Source organism: Talaromyces rugulosus, chromosome III (assembly GCF_013368755.1).
Source record: "Talaromyces rugulosus chromosome III, complete sequence".
Classification (NCBI taxonomy): Eukaryota; Fungi; Ascomycota; class Eurotiomycetes; order Eurotiales; family Trichocomaceae; genus Talaromyces; species Talaromyces rugulosus.
Genome location: NC_049563.1, coordinates 2422396 through 2438895, shown reverse-complemented (window position 1 = coordinate 2438895; position 16500 = coordinate 2422396). Strand labels below are relative to the sequence as shown.

General features: G+C 45.6%; 8 protein-coding genes across 8 annotated transcripts; 4 read left to right on the top strand and 4 right to left on the bottom strand.

Moving 5' to 3' along the window:
* Window positions 1-15: 15 nt before the first annotated feature.
* Window positions 16-570, top strand: TRUGW13939_05708 (uncharacterized protein; the record flags this gene model as incomplete). Its single annotated transcript, XM_035488868.1, has 1 exon — window positions 16-570. The coding sequence occupies one exon, from the start codon at window positions 16-18 to the stop codon at window positions 568-570; it is 555 nt and encodes a 184-aa protein (XP_035344761.1).
* A 454-nt stretch (window positions 571-1024) lies between these two features.
* TRUGW13939_05707 (uncharacterized protein) lies at window positions 1025-2738 on the bottom strand (the record flags this gene model as incomplete). The annotated part of the gene is made up of 2 exons (XM_035488867.1): window positions 1025-2109; window positions 2168-2738. The coding sequence occupies 2 exons, from the start codon at window positions 2736-2738 to the stop codon at window positions 1025-1027; spliced, it is 1656 nt and encodes a 551-aa protein (XP_035344760.1).
* A 932-nt stretch (window positions 2739-3670) lies between these two features.
* TRUGW13939_05706 (uncharacterized protein) lies at window positions 3671-4518 on the bottom strand (the record flags this gene model as incomplete). Its single annotated transcript, XM_035488866.1, has 3 exons — window positions 3671-3915; window positions 3968-4284; window positions 4352-4518. The coding sequence occupies 3 exons, from the start codon at window positions 4516-4518 to the stop codon at window positions 3671-3673; spliced, it is 729 nt and encodes a 242-aa protein (XP_035344759.1).
* A 2077-nt stretch (window positions 4519-6595) lies between these two features.
* Window positions 6596-7544, top strand: TRUGW13939_05705 (uncharacterized protein; the record flags this gene model as incomplete). Its single annotated transcript, XM_035488865.1, has 2 exons — window positions 6596-7188; window positions 7274-7544. The coding sequence occupies 2 exons, from the start codon at window positions 6596-6598 to the stop codon at window positions 7542-7544; spliced, it is 864 nt and encodes a 287-aa protein (XP_035344758.1).
* A 410-nt stretch (window positions 7545-7954) lies between these two features.
* TRUGW13939_05704 (uncharacterized protein) lies at window positions 7955-10306 on the bottom strand (the record flags this gene model as incomplete). The annotated part of the gene is made up of 1 exon (XM_035488864.1): window positions 7955-10306. One exon carries the CDS (start codon window positions 10304-10306, stop codon window positions 7955-7957), a length of 2352 nt encoding a protein of 783 aa, XP_035344757.1.
* Window positions 10307-11765: 1459 nt separating this feature from the next.
* TRUGW13939_05703 (uncharacterized protein) lies at window positions 11766-12838 on the top strand (the record flags this gene model as incomplete). The annotated part of the gene is made up of 2 exons (XM_035488863.1): window positions 11766-12154; window positions 12217-12838. The coding sequence occupies 2 exons, from the start codon at window positions 11766-11768 to the stop codon at window positions 12836-12838; spliced, it is 1011 nt and encodes a 336-aa protein (XP_035344756.1).
* Window positions 12839-13139: 301 nt separating this feature from the next.
* On the bottom strand, window positions 13140-14321 carry TRUGW13939_05702 (uncharacterized protein; the record flags this gene model as incomplete). Its single annotated transcript, XM_035488862.1, has 4 exons — window positions 13140-13458; window positions 13518-13647; window positions 13722-13972; window positions 14047-14321. The coding sequence occupies 4 exons, from the start codon at window positions 14319-14321 to the stop codon at window positions 13140-13142; spliced, it is 975 nt and encodes a 324-aa protein (XP_035344755.1).
* A 349-nt stretch (window positions 14322-14670) lies between these two features.
* Window positions 14671-16390, top strand: TRUGW13939_05701 (uncharacterized protein; the record flags this gene model as incomplete). The annotated part of the gene is made up of 4 exons (XM_035488861.1): window positions 14671-14969; window positions 15049-15494; window positions 15544-15907; window positions 15970-16390. 4 exons carry the CDS (start codon window positions 14671-14673, stop codon window positions 16388-16390), a joined length of 1530 nt encoding a protein of 509 aa, XP_035344754.1.
* Between the last annotated feature and the right edge of the window lie 110 nt (window positions 16391-16500).

Below are 16500 nucleotides of genomic sequence, written 5' to 3'. Positions count from 1 at the left end.
CACCTTTGAACCACCATGACGCTAACCCCCTCCCAACAAGCCCTCGGCCTCGCCCTATTTCGCATCTCCCCCATCTTCCTCGCTGCTGTCAGCGGCACTTTCTCCTACATCTCCCACGAATTTGTCGCGGCCTTCAAGCACAAAGCCGTGTCGTTCGAAGCCCGCCAAGCCGTCCTCCCAGGCTGGTGGGACCACATTCGCTTCGTCAGCTTGCCCGTCATCTGGCTGTCTTTCATCCCCAACTTTTTCCTCGGTCTCGCCAACGCCAGAAGCTCGACGCTCTGGGGCTGGCTCGGCGACGGCAGTGTCGGTGCTGTCGGGCCCCTCGCCTCAAACCTGTACACCATCGCCGCGATCGTCAGTATTGCGTACTTCCCGCATACAATTTACCGAGGTTTTGTGCCGCTCCAGACGAGGGCAATAATGGTGGAGAAAGTATCCAAGGAGAAGCGCGAGCATGCGTTGAATGAGTTTTTAAGGATGGATTATCAGCGAGGGTGGACGGCCGGGTTTCCGGTCTGTGTGCTGTTTCTGGCAGCTGTGACGGCTTGGGTGGCTGACCAGCTTTGAATGGTGGAGTTGCTGGGCTGTGGTGGTGAAAGAGTAGTTGGGCACGTATGAAAGGGTTGAGAGACAGTAGCGTTCGAGGTAGGTTGACCATGTGGTGACTATTGAGACTATGTGATGATCAAAAGGTGTTGGAGGAGAGCATTGCAACTAGAATTTGGGCGATCTGTTGATGTACCGCCGGACAGAAAAAAGGTGACCATATAGAAAGTTTACGGCAACATTGAACAAGTATTTCTAGCTCCTAGCTCTGTTAGTTACCAGATCTATGCTTTTTCTTTCCACAATAACAAGGTTACTTATATTTTAAACAGGCCCTACTAAAGAATGTCTATATAAGTGCTGCTCAGGGAAGCGAGCCGCATGAACTACATATGGTCTATGTAGCAGTTTAGTATATATAGTTGACCAGGATATTTACATAAGCCTTCCCTAACTGAATTTATAAGTAGTACCATCAAATAGAGATATCCCGTCGCCTGAATTCCAACATAGGCCCTTTCTTATCCGACGCAAAAATATCATACAACTGATACTCATCCTCCCTCCTGCGCATCGGGTCTTTACTATTCGGATCCCCACCCCCAATACACCCAAGACCCGGATACGACGGAATCCGGAAATCAGCAAGCCATAGTAGACGCGCCACGGACAGGCTAAGATTCAGGTATGCCATGTTCATCGCGGCGCAGTTCCTAGGGCCGTGACTAAAAGGGAGAAAGGCAGATTTGGCATCAGGAGTTACTGATATTTCGTCGTTGCCGTTTTGTTTTGACGGAGGGAGCCATCGCTCTGGACGGTACGAGTAGGCGTCTGGAAAGTATTTTTCGTTATGATGTATAGCGTATGCATGTGTGGCTGCGACACAACCCTCTGGAACGAAGATACCACGCACCGTGGCGCCGCCTAGTCCAGCTTCGCGATACAAGGGTACACATACCGGAGGAGATAACCGCATTGCTTCATCGATACAACCACGGAGGTAGTGACAGGAACTAAGCGTGCTTCCAATGCGAATATCATCTACTGACCGGAACTGAGTGCGTATCTCGCTAACCAATCGTTCGTACGCAGCAGGGCTACGAGACAAATAAAAAAACGTGGCCGAAATACCCACGGATGTGGTATCCCCGCCAGCCGTGATCAATGTGAAGGCCTCTGCACCAATTTCTGCCGCGTCGAGTTTTTCGCCGGTATCCGGATCTGTGGCATTGATGATTGTCGACATCATGTCCCTCCGGTCAGGTTCCGAAGCTTCTGCCCGCGTCTTTTCCGCTTGGATTCGGTCCATGGCCCATCCTCGCAGCATGGCAGCCCATTGGGCGCGCAGTTTATCTACATTGTGTAGTGTCCACGTCCCCAGGTCTAACCAGTGTCCAGATTTGCCAGCGCGGAAAGCAGAGGGCATCTGGAAAGCCATGGTCATGCGGTAACCAGTAGTCACTAGAAGGGATCTGAATTGTCGGTTTTCGGGCTTGGTCAGGGTGCTGGTGGATTTGCCAAACACCAGATCGGTGATCAAGTCGAGGGACAAGTAGCTAGCTATATTCTGGTTAACTCGTCGTTTATTTCCTTCTTTTTCCGGGGAGGATGTTCATACAGAGTACGGAAATATCCTTTGCCGTCGACCACTCTGTTCTCGTATTGGACCTATCATCCGATTTAAGAAAAGCGTTGACAAAATTGTCCATATGTTCCAGAATGCAACTTTCACTCGCTCTCAATGCGCTGTCCGAAAATCCCTGGCCCACAAGCCTTCTCTTTCGTCGATGCATCTTTTTATCAGTGGCATTGAAGACACTGTGAACCGGGTTGAATCGCAACACTTCATAAGCGCTACCCTTGGCGAAATTCGCGTAGTAGCCATAGATCTCTCGCATGCCATCAACGTCGTTGACAAGGATCTTGCTGGGCCCGTATCGGACAATGGTGCCATACTCTTCATGTAGACGATGGATTGTGAGATGTGTGTTCTTTAGCCAGGAGTGATACAACCCGTATCCGTCCGTCAGTTTCGCAAAAAACGGACCGGGAATATGGGCGAACGGGTGGAAATAAACTCGATAGATGCATATTGCCGCGACGTATAGGATGCTTGCTGCAACGACCAAGGCAGGAAGCTGCACAGCGATCAATCGTATTACAGGGTAAACCACTGACGTGTCAGCCATGTTTTGGAGTTTGTCGGGATGTTTGTGGGCGGAGAAAAGTACGTGAGGAAAAGGCGAGATCACATTCGTTAGACTTTCTAAGGGCCCCCCACATGCACATGTGATAATAATACGTAGTAATAATATAACGCGATAATTAATAAACCCGCAAGCGTAGTTAGTACTCGGAAAGAAGATTGTGGACGGAACGGACCGTGGGGGAAAAGATCAGCAGCTAATCTATGCCCGGTGGATCCAGCCATAACCTCTTTTGAAGAATTATTTCGATCCATTAAACATTTGACATATTTAATGGACTGAAAAAGATCACCAAGTTAGAGATTGATGTTTTCCTTAAAAAATGGGCTAGACTTCCTGGCTGCTGATTGTACAACACCTTCTCACGAAATCACACGCCATTCTTGTTTTCTTTTTTCAAATGCCCCAATTCTGTATTTCTCCAACTAGAAAGAGATGTTGAAGCAGTGCAGCAGCTGACTTTCGCGACTGAGGATCTCGCTGTAACATTGACTCTAGAAATGCAGCAAGGTTCCGCATATTCTCCTGCCCAAAATCGGATTGTAATCTATCCATCAGATACGTAGCAAAACGTCCAGTATACGCCGAACCGTCATCAATCACCTCGTCAATCAGTGCGGTATGCTCATGTTCAATCTGCTCCCTTGTCAGACCAAAGGACATCAAAGGAAAAAGTGGCTCGTTTGTTGCAAATTCGAATATCTTTATATAGTACATATATAGTTAGACCTGAAAGAGTTGGAGTTGATAGTGTGAAATGACTGCTTACCAGACACCCCAATGCCCAAATATCAACACTAGCATCCCATATATTGTGGCGAATTAACTCAGGTGCACGTAATGCTGTTGGTGTTACTGGGAACTCATCACACTGTTGACTATGTACGGTTGTTATACTATCGTTAGTCTATCTTTCAATAGAAAAACTTTTGTCGAAGCATGTTACCCCCGCCCAAATCTCCAATCTTAACCAACAACTTGGAATAGTCTGCATCGTCCAAACTCCCTCGGAGTCTCTGGGTAGCCATCAAATACCTTGGAACACTGTCGTCCACTTCCACCCCTTCGAGCCACCTGACGGGACTGAATTTGGGCGGTTGCAGGAAGTCATCAGTAGGAGCACTGACAACTGAGAACATGATATTCGCGGGTTGTAGGTCTATGAGCCAATTAGTTCAATATCCTAAAATCACAAACAAGTATGAACATACCGCAATGAATAATTCCTTGTCCATGGAGAAAGTCCAATCCTAGTAATAGCTGCTTAGAAATGGTTTCTACATATTCTACACCATGTCGTATCCCAGTGACAGTCATCGAGTTGCCATCGAACAACATGACAGGAAACACAAGGCACAAATGAGTTCCATTGGGGCCATCGTGCATGAAATGATCCAACAGCTGTAAAACGTGGTTTTTCCCAGGATGATCTACCGTAAGATCAGACAGGCGGCGGTAAATCTCAAGTTCCTTGTTGTCTTTTGAGGCATTTGATTTGAGAATCTTCAATGCGACTATCCGGTGAAGTCTGGGTAGACATGTGTGAGTAATAGGAGATACGATAAAATCAATACGGCTGCAAACAGTTGACTTACTTTAGGTCGCTTGCAAGCCATACCGTTGAAAACTGGCCAAACGCCAACTTTCCAATAACTTCGTATCTGTTATTAAATACGTCATGAAGACACACTGGGTAGTAGCCACCACGACGATATTCTTCGACAGGCTCGACCACGTCGTAAATTCTCTCAAAGCGACGCATTTTGCAGGATGTCTGTCTTGTTGTGCGCAGGGAGGTGGAAGAGGAAGGCGCCTCGGTGCCCAGTTGAGCGGCTGATGCCAAACATGACAAACACCAGCTGACCTCCTAGTTACTTCTTGCAGTTATCCTATTGACACAATAGAAAACATTCTACTATTGTTTTTTTTTTTCTTTGTTTCCTAACCTTGTAGATTCTAGCATAGTTCTTGACTTAAATCATCCAATTGTGCGGAAATAAAGGTGGATACTTCGTACACCGATGCTTTCCAAGCAACAATAACCTCTATTTACTTTTATTCTATATTGATACATGTAGATATTTATGTGACTGACAGTATATAAAACGCCCAGGTACTTTTATTCACCGTAGATGTAACCAAATCTACAAGCTCCAAGTTCCAAGTTTCCAGTGCCTTTCACATAACACTCTTCATACGATATCGAACCGAGCAATTCCACTGCCAACCATGGCCCTCCCTGTTGAATTCAAGCCTCCTACCATGTATTCTAAACAGCCGAACACAAGAACTGAGATCGAGGAACTCGTTCGAGAGCTCTACCAAACCAACTTACTGGGCAAAGACGGAAAGATCTATGACAAAGCTGTTGTGATAGCCTCCTCTTGAGGTCTTGTCTCAAACCTGGGTCAGTCCTCAAGCTTATAAGCATAGTCTAGAAGGCTTCACAATTTCTAATTGGGTTGCAATATGTAACGCAGTTCAAACGAGGGGTAAGTGCATATATTGTGGCCTGTCAACGCCATGCATTTCCAAACCGCCTCCAGGGTTCTTCGGGGATCCGAATTAGGTGGGATATCTAGGCCAGCCGGACTTTACAATTTGATATAAAAATATAACATGGCAAACTAGACATATGATAGTAAACAAATATCTTTATATATCCATACCAGTTTTTGCTGGAACGCGGATACCTTCAAATATTTCGGCGACATCGTGGCAATGTTGAGAGGCTAGGTAACAATCATACAACTAATAAGTGCTATCATTACCGCTATATCAATGATATATTACTAAATAAAGAATGTTTATATGTTTTGATATATAGTAAAACACTATAATATAACAAATTTCGATATATTATCACTTTTTGCAATATTAGTATGACACATGTATATATTGAGCTTTGTAACTATTCTGCAAGTACATGTATATAATTCATATAGAAATCTAATGAAAATTGACTTTTGAATTGATGGACCTATTGATGAAATAGAAATGTGTTGATATCAATTGATGTATATTTTTGTAAATATATACATACTGATGTTATTAGCTGTCAACATTGAATTGATATATCTAGGTACGTCTTTTAAAAGCTCTTATGTTGATCGAAGTTCTCAGTCATTGGGCGTTCTGTTTGGTTATCGTTTTTGATAGTATTGTTTGTAAGTGACATTAGGACCCAGTTACCCAGAGTTTTTTTTCGCTCGTATAGTTAAAGGGTGTCGCCATAAAAGTATGAAGAATATGACCATAATCTCCGGGTGGCGGTAATTTTCAGGTCGATAAAGGGCTTGGCGCCTTACGGCCCCCCCACCAACTTAGCGCTAGAAGTTTATTTGCTTCTTCTTACATAGTCAGGCCACCCATATATATACGCCACCGGCCCCTAGGATTTAATCATACATGGCCGAGTTCTGGTACTACTGATAAAGCAAGATCTAAAACCTAAACTCTGTTTCGTACCGAATTAAGCTCGCGGGTGACTGCTTCCCCTCGGCATTTCTCATGTGGACCACCAACGTAACATGTATTTTCCAATACACAGTGTTTGTTACACGAAGTTTCAGGTACATACAGCGATTCGTAACAGTGCTTTCGGGGCTAAGATATGTCACCCAGCTTCGTCACCTTCATGTAGTTGATGCACCGGATTAAAGCTTTGACCTAAAATTTTGCTCATGCGTTGAGGCTAAACTGATGCGCTTCTTTTTCGTAACCGCTGCTTTTCTGCACATTTACAATTTTTGATTCACACTCAGTATTGCACATCTGGCTACAACACAGAGCTCCAATTTATGTGATCTCGACTTTCGTTTTATCCCAATCCACACAAGATGCCGAAGAACCCTGTCAAAAACTTTCTCTACACACAGCTTTTCACTACCCCGCCGCCTGTCAGGGAATCCTTTACGGGAAAGACAATTATAATCACAGGCGCCTCAGCTGGGTTGGGACTTTCTGCGACGCAACAAATCGCAAATTTAGATGCCGATCGTGTCATCCTCGCATGTCGTTCAGTGTCAAAGGGAGAGGCCGCGAAACTCCGGATTGCCGAAAACATTACATCTCAGACACGGTTGGAAGTATGGCAATTAGACCTCACATCCTTCGAGTCTATCAACACATTTGCTGGTCGCGTTGAAAATGAACTTGACCGTGTCGATGGTCTTATCTCGAATGCGGGTATACTTACAGCAGAATGGAGAGTTTACAATAGCGAGGAGTCTCAGATCATGACCCATGTGATAGGACCTGTCATGCTATGCCTACTGCTGAAAGAAAAGTTGGCGAAGAGCTCTGCAACGGTGAGTATTGTGGGAAGCGATATGCACCATTTTTCAAGGTTGGATGGCTGGGCGGATGTGCCAGAAGGTGAAAGTGTCCTCGAGTCACTGCGCAAGGAGAGTACGGCAAAGGCTGAAGAAAGGTAATATTCGTCATGCACCCGCTGAATCCTATGGAATTTAAAAAAGACTGGAGAAAATAAGAAAACATCTAACTGAAACCTATAGAAACACAATATCGAAGCTAGTGCAGGTTCTCTGCGCCCAACAACTAGCCATCGAGCTCGGCACTGACATCACAGTGAACATTACCAACCCTGGCTTTTGTATTACCGAGAATCACCGGGAGTTTGTCGGTATCAAGGGCGCGGTTATATTCTGCGCAGAATCTATTTTAGGTAGAAGAGCAGATATTGGGGCCCGAACACTCGTTGCTGGGGTCGCAGCAGGAAAAACAAGTCACGGACAGTACTTGAGCGATGGCGTTATTTCAGAGTAGGCTAACAGAATAACCCCCATGTATCTTTTAATATATGTGGAAAACTGACCAAATTTGACATAGGCCTTCAGACTTTGTTTTGAGCAAAGAAGGACAAAGATTAAGAGAGAGGATATGGCGAGAATTGATGGTGAGGCTAGAGGAGGAGGTACCTAGAGTATTACCGTCATGAGACTATATTGCCCTTGTATACAATTATAACACATATCGTAGTAGTCTGAATTACTTTCGCCATGAATAAGAACCTACCTTACACTTTTAAAGAACAAAAATAAAATAGATACGAATCTGAAGACACATATCATGATGAAAGCGACATTAAAGTAATATTCTTAGCAGAAGACAAATCTATGAAAACCAAGAAGTAGAATTTGCTTGAAAGCAGAAAAGAGTCTGATATTTTCCAAGTCTCATGATTGCTCTTTGGATGATGAGACCCCATTCACGGAGATGGCACCTTGGTTGTCCACTTTGGGTCCCACAAATGTCTCCAGCACACTGTCGAGTTTAGTTTCCATTTCATCAAATTCCCCCTTGTCTGTACTCTGAATGGTAACTGCACCTCCAGCGCCAACTCGGTACACGTGGAAGGTAGCTGGAGTGGCCGAGTCATTAGAGGGTCTATAGACTACCTCATCATCCCATCGGAAGGCAGTTCGAATGACGACAGAAAAATCCCCACCGCCTCCGACATCCATGTAGCCTAGAATCCCGGAGTAGACACCACGATGGCGATGTTCAAGATCAGCAAGTATTTCACAAGAGCGCTTCTTGGGTGCTCCCGTCATAGAACCGGGAGGTAATGAAGCTTTGAGCACGTCGATTCCGGTAGGTGTGGTCGAAGAAGCACCATATTTGGGTAGCCACCCCTCGATGACGGAGACTAATTGGTAAACAGTCTGATATTCCTCAACTTGCATCAACTGGGGAACTGAACAACTCCTAGCGCCGCAGACCCCGCTCAGATCATGTCGGATTAGATCAACAATCATCAGATTTTCTGCTCGTTCTTTGGCCGAATTAAGAATGGTGCTAGCTTTATCAAATGTCATATCTTGCGTCTTGCGCACAGTGCCCTTAATAGGACGTAATTGACATTGACCGTCGCGGTTCCAGCGGAGGAACCTCTCCGGACTGCTTCCAACAATTGTAGCGCCAGACAGTCGCATAAATGTGCCAAACGGGGCTGGATTGTTGATACGCAGGCTTTTATAAAGCTCCCAAGGGTTTGTTTCCACAGGCAAGAGGATTCGCGTTTCGTCGGTTAAACATAATTCATACGAATCGCCAGCGCGGAGTGATGCTTGACACGCCAAAACCTTTTGTCGATATGTTGCCTCAACTGGTTTTGAGTTATGGCCACGTTTTATACAGTCGTTTAAGCTTTCCTTTTTCTGGGAAGAAATAGTCCGGCTCAAGGCTGGTTTGTCTTCCAAGCTGGATACAAGGCCGTTGGTTCGAGAAAGCCAGGACATATCGTCGGCGATGAGTGATTGAATGTAGACGAGTCCTTCTTCGTGGTCGATGACAATGCTACGATCGATGAATGCGAAATTAAAGTCTGGTTCTTCGCCAGAGCATGGAGTAGTAACACCTATTGACTCCAAGCCGCCTTCATAGGAGACGTAGCCCATCCACCCACCCCAAAACGGCGATGATTGAGGTAGGCCATATGGTGAGGCTAGTTCTGCAAAGTCCGTCATAGAGTCTTGAAGAATTGACCACACTTGTTGTTGGCTATCAACTGAAACTCGGAGACTCCCTAAATTGCCGAAGTAGCAAACGAGCTCATGCTTTTGGACATTATATGTGATTTTCCTGGTGCGGTCTGTATCAACAATTCCAAGAATACTATAACGACCAGCGTTGTGGCCTTGCGAGTCGAGAAGAATGACCTCGCTTTGTGAAGCGTGCAAGGCCTCCACCAGGTCTGTGACGCGTACCGATTTTTGGCGTTGTTGTAGCCAACGTAATTGAGACTTTTGATTCCCGTTCAATACAACCTTGCTTGAGGAATCTTTAAAAACACGGGTTGATTGCATATTTAAAAGTTGTTGGAAGACTGGATCGCAAGTCATGGCCCGTCTTTGATTCTGAAAGGACCATTGCTGTGCATGTTCCCACCAAGTTGAAAGGACCCTTGCACCTTCAGTTGTGGTACATATCGATTCTGGGTGAAATTGGACCCCCCAAAATGGCTTTGAAACATGCCTGTGTCCCATGAGGATTCGCTCTGTGTGCTTATCATCGAGGTCCCATGCCAACGGCTTCAATTCTGGGCATGCTGTGGTAATTGTCCACAAATCGTCATGGTCTTGTTTCCCAATATCAACGTGTAGAGAATGGTATTGTGTTGCTTCAAATTCTGAAATTGTCTCGAAAATATCAGATTTGCAGTGCGTCACCCTTGTCACAATACCGTGTCTTGGAAACGGCAATCGTTGCACCTTAGCACCAAAAGCGTATCCTAAAGACTGGAAGCCGAGGCATATGCCAAAAACTGGTAGCATATCCTCCGGAGATAGTTCCCAGAGTTGTTGAATGATTCCGATATCCTTGGGCAGTGCTGGGTGCCCAGGACCAGGCCCAACGACAACGGCATCGAAAGCTTTAAGGAGGGCATGGAAATGTTTGACCACAAATGGGTCATCCATGCGGACAACCGTCACATCCACATACAATTTGTTTTCGAGCAGCCCAACTATATTATTGGTAAAGGAATCGTATGCATCGATGAAAAGTACTCTGGGTGTGACCTTCATGTTGATTTGGGGAGCTCAGGTCGAGCACAACGACGAAAATAAACGAGTAAGGTGAATGAGGCGATTGAGATTAATCTTCTCTTTCTAAAAGCACTTTCTCAAACAACGCGGGAGTTGAAGCACTTCTATTTGGCATGTGGTACGGAGACAAATTGTTACGTCTTCGGATTCACCATTATAAATGGTGCTTATGTATTGGCCATATTTGCAAAGATTGTTACCGTAGTAATTGATGGATCTATAATAATTAAAAAAAAAAGGCCGAGTGTGTTCTTCCATCAAAATGTCTTGCACCCCTACGCCAAGGATATTTGTTATACAGTGATCCACTGTGATAGAGCGTATACGACGGTGTCAACCGGGTTTTCTTTTCTAGGGCTCTTCCTCTTTGGGGCCGAAGAGTGTAAAGCGCGGAAACTAGTCATTGAGGAATAATGCCGCCGGTGGTTCCGATATTTGTCCAGGTTGGTGGCAATCCGAAATATGTTGGTTGTATCCGAATGCATCCTTCCGATGTTGTTACAGTGTATTACACAGTATTCGTACGATTCGATACGAGAAAAATTAGAGTTTATCCGGATAGGCAGCCGCGCCCCAACAGTGGATCGGTCATTACGTTTAATGTTGGGGACGGGGGGCACCTTAAAAAGTTAAAATATTAACTTTTAACTACACCTTGGAAGGTATGGAGTACGAAGCTTCCCCTTGAAGTACACTTCCAAGAGTCTAGACGAAGTCAATAATGGGATCTAACTAATCACAGGATCTATACTCCGTACGTTGACGATGTATCAACAAGCATTCTGTTCCTTCCTTGTTTGATTAATACATACGTTATTATGTCTTAGGGATTTAGAGAACGTGCTACTAATCTTCTGGCATTTGACAAAAACGCATACGTAAATGTATAATTCTTAATATGGTTAAACAAGATAGTTGTCTAAATTCAAAATGGTTCTTCGATTTGGAATTCTAGTCTCTAGACCTAATTCCACGAGAGTTTCCAACAGTCCAAGTCCCCACCCCTGCTCCTGCGGATCTTGGTAGGCTAAAAGAATGTCTGTCAGTTGTTGGTTGGTTGTACAAGACATTACAACGTAAATTAAACCTTACACAAGTATTAAAAAAAAGGAGACGAGATAGAGTTACAGTAACTAGCGACGGGAAATTTCATTTTGATGGAAAATGGTTAAAACAATTTCCTAGCCCTTTTTCTTTTCCTTTTTCTTTGTTTCTTCCCCCTAATGCCCGGTGGAAGCCTTAGCTCCTCGTTGTTGGTACTACATAACCTCGAAACGGTAACATTTCGTTTCAACGATTCTTTTCCTTCAATTACCACAATCCATATAATAGCCCCAAAGTGCGGGGTTTTATGGTATCTACCATCATATGCAAATCTTCTTCCTTGAAAAATTGTTGTCGTGTTGTTAGAAAATTAAACTATAGCGAAGAATCCAAGATGGCCTATTCACCGCAGCATGTCAAGGTATACTTTGACCGCATCAATCTTCCCCATGAGGTGCGACGAAAGTTCATGCTACCTGCGGGGGGGATCGACTCCCTCGATGCATTAACGACACTTCTACACCACCAGCTTGCGGGAGTACCATTCGAGAACACCGTTTTACACTACACGCCAGACCGCCTGCTAACGTTAACGCCCAAATACGTGTACAATAAAGTTGTCGGTCGAGGACACGGTGGTATGTGTTTTCAAGTGACCCGAATGTTCTACGAGATCCTGGTCGCCCTGGGATATGATGCTTTCCCTACATGCGCACGACTCAATGTGAATACTAGTGCCGCTGCGGTGGGAAAGGATCCCACCAAACCATCTTTTGGAGACTGGTTAGTTCATGCGTCATCGCCCTCGAAGTGTTTCATATTACTAACAAGGCGAATAATTAAAGGTCTCACATGATTACTATTGTTACTATTGATGGGCAAAAGTATCTGGTGGATTCAAACTTCGGTCCTAACGCCCCTATTTACCCTGTTCCGTTGAAAGATGGTCATGAGTTTGACGACCTAGACGGGCGCCGAGGACGTATTATCTCGGACACGCTTCCTCGGACCAAGTCGAACGACTTTAAATACTGGCATATTCAGTTCCGCAACAGCGCCAAAGATCCCTGGGTTACCTCTTACGCCTTCACCGAAATGGAGTTTCTGGAAGGAGACTACACCGCAATCGAACGGGGAATTCGTACAAACAAACGGTCATGGTTTTTGTACAAGGTAATGGCTTTTCGATTCGTTCTAGATGAGGAGACGAAAAAACCAGCAGGGTGGATTCTTCTGTGGGAAAACCAGCTACGGAAAAGAATCCATGGGAAGTTCCAGACGAGGACAGTTCATTCTGAAAGTGAGAGAATTGACGTTCTAGAAGAAGAATTTGGAATTGTATTGGACGATGACGAAAAGAAGGAGATTCTGGGTACATGCGGGTACTTACAGCCTACTCCGGTGGCGAAGCCAAAGCAGAAAGGTCATGGTAGTGGTTCTGTTAGCCAGGAGAAAGCGAAACTATAGGAATAACAATGTCTTCCGGGTCCTTGTTACATGTATTATTTACGGAGATGTTTTAGGTGCAATATTTTGATTCTCACTTCCTTTTGCTTAATTGGAACTTCTATGTTCTTTTTTTTCAGTATTCATGTACTTCGAATTTTTCTCTTGCCCTTCGCTCGCAGAAGATATTAAATTTGCAATACTGTCATATTTAATACTAGTATAATATGTAATTCAACAATGTACAGGTCCCCAACTGTCCTCTCCGAAGGGTCACATCGTTCGTGTGAAAGCAAGACAAGGAATTTCAACGCCTCGAGTCTCAAGACGACTTTTCCCCGGAACCTTCCGAGAACACACAAGGTTTCCTACCTACCACCACTTGCAGCATGTGATTGAAAGCACCGCCCTTCTTCATCTCCTCGGCACCTTGTCCGATTAATTTGCGCAATCGGTCGCCCCCTACGCTGGCGCCGTCCGCATCGTGAAGAGAGGCATGTTCCAGATGTGCAACCAATAACATCTCCGTGTAAGCTTTGAGAAGCTCTGGCGGGGGCCGGGTAGATATTTTCTGAACAGATTGCATGCCCTGAGCGCGGAAGAGGTCATCTAACCGTGGAATCCAGCTATTGTCGGGAAAACTGTGTATTAGCGGATGCCGTCTTAGATCAACGTCAAGTCACCGGACTGTACTACTAACCTTAGAGGTCTGTTGCTACCCATTGCTTGCAGCATGGAATTGAGCAGCTGAGTCGGAGCGCCGGGAGTGCTTCCGATAACTCCGGTGGTGCCTGAGTCATACTCATCCCATTGTAGATAACCACCAGGTTCTGTATGAATGTCTATGGTTAGCAAGTATTGTCTGAGGAATAGGCTAGTCAATCCATCAAAGGTGGGTCCTCACTCAAGAGACTAAGACAGTGGCTGAGGATTGGCAGTGGATCGTCGTTCTCCACTACGCATGTAAATAGCCGGAGATGTACGATGTCAAATTTGCCTTGCAGATCAGCAGGCGGGTCTTGCATGGCATCAACCTTTCTAAAGCTGACATTGGCAGGGGTCCATTCGGCATTCGGGAATTGATCAGCCGAAACATCAAGTCCTTGGAAAGAGGTTGAAGGAGGAAGACGCCGGCATAGGCCAAGTAAGAAAATCCTACAATAGCATAGATAAATCAGTCAGCATGGGATCTGATATCGGCATCGGTCAGGTAAAGCGGAAGTATTCACCCGGTGCCAGTTCCTACGTCGGCAATACGCAGGTGATCGTGCGCGACGGGAATGCTGGGATGGATATCGTAATTGAGCGTGTCTTTCCACAAATAATGCTGCAGGTTTAGCCTAGCTGAGCCAAGGAAGTCCCGGCCTAGGTCGTATCTAATTCCGCCGTCAAGTCGTTCCATGATAGCTTCTAGCCCGAATAATGTGTAATAATCAGTGTCAGTTCCATCCACATAGCTGGGGCAGATGAGCGTGGCTTTATCCCCAGCTGTGGGTCTGTCCATATCTGTCTTACGAGGCTTTCATCCTCCCAGTGGTTTTCGGGTATCTGATAAATGCCGCTATACGAAGGTTTTCCAAGAGAACAATTTGGGGCTGGCCAAGAGTATGTAATTCATGTAATTCCGCCCAAATACAAGTGGTAATTACAGTAACGCCCCACCACGCCGGGTTCCCCACCCACGTTATTTTTTTGCCGATCATTTTGTATACGAATTATATGACTAACCGTTTCGGGCAACTAGATACTTCTGCGTAAGATTGAAGTTACCTTATTCCCTTCAAAGAACGTGGATTGTAGTAAATTGTCTGTACTGCATTGCAATCTCTCTCTCATCTCTCATCGCAAGCAGCATGGGCTTTTTCAATTTTCCGGTTTTGGCTGCGGCCGTCCATGTTCTCGCCGTCTTGATTTATTTCGTTCATCCTTACCTCTCCAATGAGCCATTGAGACGAATCCCAGGACCTTTTCTAGCTAGATTTACAAACATCTGGCTTTTCCTACAAGCCCGTCGTGGGAGGAGGTTTATCGCTGTGAATGACGCACATCGGAGATTTGGCCCCGTTGTGCGTATCGCACCCAACCATGTGTCGGTCGTTGACCCTGATGCTGTCAACTTAATATACGGTCATGGAAATGGATTTACAAAGAGGTACGCCCAATGTAGAGTTCTGTGGAGCGTCATCTACACAAGTGACAAAAGGGAAACTGGAATTAAAATGTTACTGTAGCGACTTCTATGATGCTTTTGTATCACTCCGCCCCGGCCTCTTTAGTACCCGCAACAGAGCAGATCACACACGAAAACGCAAGGTTGTGTCACACTTATTCAGTGCCAAATCTACGCTCGAGTTTGAACCGTTTGTTAAATCCACTATTGAAGCCCTGTTGCGGCAATGGGACGGGCTCAGCCATAGTGCGGGTGGTTCATATGCTCCTATCGATGCCCTAGACTGGTGTAATTGGGTCGCCTTTGATTGTATCGGGGACTTGGCTTTCGGGGCACCGTTTGGGATGACCCGGAATAGCTCGTCCACGGCCGAATTCAGAGATGCCCGGAACCCGTTGGCGCCCATTACTACTGCTAATGCAGTGGACGCTCTCGAAAAACGAGGTTATTTGACGTGCAGTCTAGGTTGCATGATTCAGTTGAAATCCTGGGCGAAATGGATTCCCGGTATGCCGTCAAATCTTCAAATACTATATTATACTGTGCAGCAAGGAAGCTAACCGGATGACTCCAGACCCAGTGTTCCAACAAGGGCTCTACGCGATGGACACTGTCAATGGCATTGGCGCTGCCCGAGTTGATGAACGAATTGCAAAACCATCCCAACGGACTGACCTCCTGACAAAACTAATGGAAGCTCGGGATGAGAACGGCAAGCCGCTGAGCCGGGAGGAGCTCATTTCTGAAGCATTGACGCAAGTAGTGGCTGGTGCAGACACTACAAGCAATAGTCTTTGTCCGATCATCTTCTATATTGCCCGAGATGCAGTTGTGCAGAAAAAATTACATGCCGAGTTGGATCATGAGCTAGGTGATCTCGACGGAGTTCCGGAGTACTCCCAAATTAAAAACTTGCCTTAGTAAGTCCCATTTAGAAGCCCTCCCCTGCAAAAATCCCTTTACTGAACAGCATGTGTCGTAGTCTGTGGAACGTAGTAAAAGAAGGTTTGCGCCTTCATACCACATCTGCTCTTGGTCTTGCACGTGAAATCCCTCGAGGATCGTCCTGCACTGTCCAGGGCCATCACTTCCCGGAACGTACCATTTTAAGTATTCCCAGCTGGACTATGCATCATGACCCTGATATCTGGGGCCCGGATGCGATGGAATACCGCCCGGAACGATTTGACTACCTCACGACCGAGCAAAAGAAAGCTTTCAATCCATTCAGCTTCGGTCCGCGGGCCTGCAGTGGGCGAAACCTGGCTGAGATGGAGACACTGCTCGTTGTTGCGACCATTTTTAAGAGGTATTCGTTTGAGTGTTACCAGGAGGAGCTGGTAACGACAGAGGGGTTCCTACATAAACCACTGGGTTGCTCTCTAGGAATTCGACGACGCTAAAGCAAGTTTTACATTAATTTTTTAACTGGATAGGTTGGGGTTAGAAAACAGCTAAGGCCGGAAGAAATGTGTTGATATTTTGGAGGGGTCTTTTGGGTTATATACGGTTA